Here is a 6,310-nt window from a genome sequence, read left to right as displayed (position 1 = left end):
TATTTTAATAAATTCTGTTACCCATTTAATAGACTCACATGGGTTGATCGTAATACGATCCTTAATTTTAAATAGCAGTGCAATAAATCTGAACAGATAAATTTATTTTTGAGATGTTGGTTGGGGATGAAATGGAACTTATACTTAAATTCTCATGTTTAATGATACTCATTTCAGGTGAGTTTAACTTTGGACCCATCTTTCCAATTTTCCTTAGGGTCTCTCAGAACTCGGGGCAGTCTCCAAATCTCAAATATATTACTCCAATATAAATGAAACATTTGAACACAGGATTCCAATTTATTAATTCACTGAGATTGAAAATGTACCAACAGAGCTGCTTCAATCTATGACTAACAGCATCAAAATTGTGATTTCAGGGTTATACAGCAAATGGAGACACTGTAAAAAGGAATTGGTATGGTCTGTAGTAGCTTAGACACCTTTTCCCGGTCCAACTAACCCACTTTAGCTGTCAAGGATCAACTCTTGTCCTTGGTTCTTTATACTGAAGATCGCTAACAAAACTCAACACCCCTTCTCTTGAAACTCAGGCTGTGGGGTCCAGGGCTGGGGGTGGTGTTAAATTTAATTAACACATGAAATTATCTCCTGGGCTCGTGCTAATTCCCAAATTAACTCTGTGGGAGTAGGGATGTAACTTTGTCTTTCAGACAGGATTTTAGGGTCCCGTCCCCCCCGAAAACCTCGCTACATGAAAACAGCACCTTTTCTTCGTCTGAGGCTTTTCCTTAACTTTCATTCTAGAGTGAGCCAACTCACCAAGTCTGTGCTTCCAGTTTTATTCCCTCCACACATGACCATCAAACACGCAGCCTTTTCTACAGGGGCTGAAGGCTCACTTTCTTTCTTTCTTTCTTTTAAACAATTACGATTATGCTGACTATGAGCTAGCCTGACGGGAAACTAAAATGCTCGCCCTTTATCTCAGAAGAAAAACAGAGAATTTAAGAACAGAGAACGGGAGATGGCACCTTCTTCCAGTCTTCAGGTGCGTGTTTTCCTCTGCAAAGGGGCCAAGTGGAGGAAACTGGAGACCAAGGGACAGACAGCCCGGCCTTCCCCAAACAGTGCTCGCCTCCCCTCTGGGCCCCGCCCCTTCGCTTCGCCACGCCCCGCCTCCCCGGCCCCGCCCCCTCTCCGCCTCGCCCCGCCCCACCCCGGCCCCGCTCCGCCTTCCACCGTGGCGGCGCCATGGCGGCTTGCGGGCTCCCGGCGCTGGCCCGAGCGGCGCTCGGGAGGCCACCGCCGTGGGCTGAAGGCTTCCGACAGCAGCTGAGCTCAGCCCTCCTCTCGGCTTCCGAAGGAGGCTGCAGCGGCTCCCCTCCAAGCTCGCAGGGAACGCCCGAAGGAGAGCCGAAGCATCCGGCGAGCCAAGAGTTAACGGCGGCTGAACTGCACATCGTCGGGCTGCACCGGGCCGCCTGCGCGGTGAGGCCCGCTCCAGCCTGCCCCGCCGCCCCTGCGCCTGCGCGGGCTCGGCCCCTAGCCACCCCTCCCCACCCCCCGAGGCGGCCCGGGGCGGAGGTGCTGGAGTTGTCGGTGCGGGGCCTCCGGCCTGGGGCGGGTCGGCTTCGGGCGTCCGCTGGGAGGGTCCCGCGAGAAACCTGGCCGCACACTTGGGTTCCGGACAGAGGGGTCTGCCCTGAGAGTGGGACTCGGTTTCTGAAGTGTGTGTGTGTGTGGGGGGGGGGGGGGGGGTGTGCGCGCGCCCTGTTCAATGTCCCAGCTAAAGGCTTGTCTCGGGTGTGTGTGTGTGTGTGTGTGTGTGTGTGTGTGCGCGCCCGCCCGCCCTCCAGTGTGTGAGTGTGTTAGGTGGGGAAAGAGGGAAAAGTATGTTGAACAGACACGCTGCCTGTGCACGATAACTTGAGCAGCCTGCCATCCAGTGACTTTAAGAATGAAAACGTAAGACAGGCGCTTTACATTTTTGCCCCGTGTCCTCTCTCATCCTTTGCCTCCAGTCCAAGTGAGCAGAGGAGATTACTATCCGGCAAGTTTGCATTTTTCCCTAGGCATTCTCAGATAACCTTTTCTTCTGGTTTGTGGATTTAATAATTGCTTGTTACCACTAATATCCAACCTTATCTCCCCTCAGTTTCCTGACAACTCAGACTTCAAGAGTATGAAGATAGCATTTTTTTATCTTTTAAGTCCTATACTGATATTTATATGATTTGTAATAAACCTGCATATTAAGCTCTCTGTGTGGCTAGTACTTGATAAGATCAGTGTTGTTTAGGTTGCCTTGAACCACAGAGAGGAAAGCCTCCACCGTTTCCTAAGGTTGACATCCCTCCCTTGACAACAGTATGCCCTGAGAATCCACTGACCCTTTCAGGTGTTGAAAGAAAATAAAGGTTCATCAAGAGATTATTGATTGGCAGCATGTGATTATTCTTGCTTATACTCTTATTTTAAATATAACACATGCAGTTTGTTTCCACTAGTCACCATGTAAGTATGGTGGATAAAACCCAGAAGTCTAACCATCTTCAGAGCAAACAACAGTGGCATGTAAAGACTGGTTCACTCAACAAGGGAAAAGAAAGGAACTTCCTTTCACTAGGGAACCCACTACGTTTTCATCAGTGTGAGTTTCACTGGTTACATGACTGTCCAGCAGACCATAAGTAAACCCCCAAACGAGCTTGATATTTCTCTTTTCCACGAATCGGAGCTCCCAAGCAACAGTACTTTCCCAAGCCTCAAGGCAGATAGCCCTCTGAGCTTTCTCCTGCTGCTGACGGCATCATCACTGGACATGTTGCTTTCCGGGGATGTCTTGCTCTCCAGTCAAACTGTTGGCACATTCGCCTCGTCTTTGTTGCCATCATTATCTGAGGTCTATTTAATGTGGACAAATGGAGTGTGTATAGGCAGGCTGCAAACTCAGACTTGCACCATATCCACATGGAGAACGAGAGCATCCGTGTAGGAGCAGCCTGGTGGCTTGCCAGATAATTGTCCCCAGAAAGCACACAGAAGCTAAGAAAAGTGACGGCTCCTGAAGACTTGGCAGTGTTTTTATTTGCCTTCCAGGCCTTCAGACATACCTTTGTGGGGATGGGGAAGAGAAAAGAAAAGGAGGTGAGGTCCTGATAGTGCATCATTCTAAAATAGTGTTGAGTGCACCTAGTGTCATATGGCCCCAAGGATTTGGGAAGCCCTTGAGAGCATCATTGAGACTTAATGGATTCTTAGTGTCGTGGTCTATCTATGTGGGGATGCCTTAGAGTGAACCTAAACTTGAACCAAAATAAGTTGGTCTAATTGTCAACCAATAATAAGTGATGTCATTAAATATGACATCTAACAGCGGAAGTTGTTCAAGACTAAAAAATGTATGCCATAGCTGGTAATACTGGTGCATACCGTTCATCCAACATGCTGCTGTGAGCTTGTGGCCAGCCTGGACTACATAGAGTTCCAGGCCAGGCAAGACCATATAGTGAGACCCTGTTTCAAAAAAAAAAAAAAAATAGGAAAATGAATGCCTGAAGACCTGCTGCCTTCATGCATATGTTAATGGAAGTCTGTATGCAAGACTGATACACTGAGTTAAAGATGAAAGTGTTCCATAAATGCTCATTGGGAAGTTCCCTCTGTTTTAAAATCTGGAGCCTAAGAAACATCATTAAAATGATACCTGTATGTAGGTGGAAAATGCTTCCCTGACATTTGAAGTCAAATACTGGAAATTGCTTTTGATCAAGCTTGTTAAACCAGTGAGTGTTAACGTGGCAAAACAATACTTTTTCCAGTCAAGACTGGAACTAACAATACTGGGAGCTGGGGAGGAGAGGAGACGAATGTGGACCGTGCAGTGGAGTAACACATCATGAAGGCATAGAAAGTGTTTAATAATAGCAAAGGTAATGCTTTTCTGCAAGGGCTGTTTGGGTTTGATTAGCGCCTTTTCTGTGAATTTAAATCATTATCCACATATTGTGAGTACTGAAATTGTAACTGCCACTCCTGAGTGAAGTTCATTTTCAGCCTCTTAAGCTCTTAAAATCATCTAAATCACCTGTTACTGAGCTTGTTGCCCAGAAGCGGAATGAAAAATATCAGAGCGGTGGCTACATAGTTATTGCATACAGAGGACTTCTTGTTTTCCCATCAGCTTCTCATTTTACTCAAACTGTATGTTTTTTTTTTCCTCTAACCACATACAGTTAGATTGTATATAATGCTGAAATGCATCCTTAATTGCAAATGCCACTACAATTACTGGGGAAGAAATTTAATATTGCTCTTTTTTTTTATTTTTACAGTAGTTGTGGACTAAAACTATTATTAGGGAGATATGATGAACATTAACAAAGATTAAGACATTGTTTTATGACTCTTCAGGCTGGCCAGCTCAGCTACGTGGACCCAGCTACGGGCTATGTGGTGTTCACAAGGCTGGCCCACTTGCAGAGAGGTGCTTGCTGCGGTTCTGCCTGCAGACACGTGAGTAACAATTCTCGAATTACCCAAGCAGTTTGCTGAGCTTCTGTAACTTCATAAATACCTATTATTTGAACAACAAGTCAAATAAAAAAGCTAAATAGACCTAGAGTGTGCTGTTCACAAGCTGTTTCAGCAAAGGACAATGAAGCTGTTAGTGCCAACACAGGACCTTTAAAGTTAATGGAATTTCGTACTGTTTCATTGCAAGCATCAGCTCCTCCAAATGCTAAGACTGGAAATTCAGGGGAGCTCTTTATTGGGAGGAAAGCTTTCATGAAGTCTGAAAGAAGTCGTATTCACTAGGCAAGCGCAGAGGGTAGGAAGGAAAACAAGCAAACAAAAATGTTGCAGATCAAATCCTAGAAATATTGCTATCTTAAGGAACAGAAATTTGCCCATCACTGAGACATGCTCTCCTTCAAATGATGAGACTTCCTCCCCTTGCATTCCACTGCCTGCTGCACAGCCTCCTTTCCTGGGGCAGATCTCCAGTGCTGGTGCTTAATCTCGTCTAGTTTTCAGTTCTTTCTCTCTCTCTCTCTCTCTCTCTCTCTCTCTCTCTCTCTCTCTCTCTCTCTCTCTCTCCCTCCCTCCCTCCCTCCCTCCCTCTCTCCTCCCTCCCTTTTCTCCTCCACACTTCCTTCTCTGCTTCCTTCTAGTCAGTATTTAAAGGAACTGGGAAGCTACCTTACTCCAAAGTTACTGCTGCAGGTCTGAGTATGCTTATTTTGGGAGATACATGCCCATGTTTAATGGTCAAAGTGAGTGAACTATTCCTTCCTCTGTTCTGAGCAAAGAAGAAATCAGAGTATTTCTTTTCTATTGGGAGGCATACCACCGAGGTATATTGTTATTTGGTTAGGATTATAAACAGATAACAACTATTTACAGAATACTTTGTATGTTTTTCCTGCAAGAAGATGTCATTTCCTTTCACTAGCCCACTTTCTAATTAAAGGCTAAACACCAAATACACATATGAACTGTAGACAGTGTTTTGAAAGTCAGTCTTCACTTTTACAGATACTCTGATCTATGTCATGAGCTGTTCCTAATCAAATGCATAAGAGCTCTGTGTAAATGTAGGACCCATGGGTTTTGTAAGAATGGGGGGTTGACAGTAAAATTCTTGAGGTTGGAAGGATATACTTAGGAAATGGTTCTTGGACCCGAATTTAGGGCTCTTTACCGAAGTTCCCATTGTGTTGTTTAGTACCTAAGACATGGCACATCAAATGACCTAAAACATGGCTAACAGCCCCCTTTTCTTCCCACCATGAGAAATGTATGCTCCCACAAGAGTGTTAAATAATTCAATAATAATTTGTTGTCCTTTTTTTTCAGTGTCCATATGGCCAGGTCAATGTGAAAGATCCATCTAAAAAGAAGCGATTCAACTCCTATTTTTATGTTTGACAATAACTTTGTCTCTGTTCTGTCAAATTGAACTTATGTTTTTGAAAATAAAGCCTTAATCTAGAATTCTTATCTGTTATAAATATTTGAACACTGGTTTAGTACTAAGCACATCTATTCAGAAGAACATCCATAAAACGGACATCACTTTCCTTTCTTTTTACTGCATGATCACATGCGTATGCTGAAGAAGAAAATAATGGCCGGCTGTCCTGTTACATGAAAGGAGCGGTTGGGCCACGGGAGTAGCAATGGGTTTCCCTTAGCTTTGCTTCTCCCAATGTCTTCTCAACAGTGCAAGGAAGTTGCTGGCAAACAGCAAGCACATTCTTCATTTTATGTAGATCTTCAACTTCAGGGGATGGACATAACACCATGTAGTGCAGCATATGAACACCCCAAAAATGCTGTCCTC

At 44.9% G+C, this 6,310-nt stretch overlaps 1 protein-coding gene across 2 annotated transcripts; it reads left to right on the top strand.

Moving 5' to 3' along the window:
• Window positions 1–1,165: 1,165 nt before the first annotated feature.
• Window positions 1,166–5,961, top strand: C11H1orf53 (chromosome 11 C1orf53 homolog). 2 transcript variants are annotated; one of them, XM_076547523.1, is made up of 4 exons: window positions 1,166–1,452; window positions 3,064–3,111; window positions 4,378–4,479; window positions 5,824–5,961. In XM_076547523.1, exons 1-4 carry the CDS (start codon window positions 1,216–1,218, stop codon window positions 5,893–5,895), a joined length of 459 nt encoding a protein of 152 aa, XP_076403638.1. In that variant the 5' UTR covers window positions 1,166–1,215; the 3' UTR covers window positions 5,896–5,961. The 2 variants fall into 2 exon arrangements, with proteins under 2 accessions (XP_076403638.1, XP_006982473.1); XM_006982411.4 differs by lacking the exon at window positions 3,064–3,111 and having other exon boundaries at window positions 1,168–1,452.
• Window positions 5,962–6,310: the final 349 nt, after the last annotated feature.

The sequence above is a fragment of the Peromyscus maniculatus genome, chromosome 11 (assembly GCF_049852395.1).
Source record: "Peromyscus maniculatus bairdii isolate BWxNUB_F1_BW_parent chromosome 11, HU_Pman_BW_mat_3.1, whole genome shotgun sequence".
Classification (NCBI taxonomy): domain Eukaryota; kingdom Metazoa; phylum Chordata; class Mammalia; order Rodentia; family Cricetidae; genus Peromyscus; species Peromyscus maniculatus.
The sequence above is the reverse complement of the archived record's forward strand: the minus strand, read 5'-3'. Positions and strand labels throughout refer to the sequence as shown.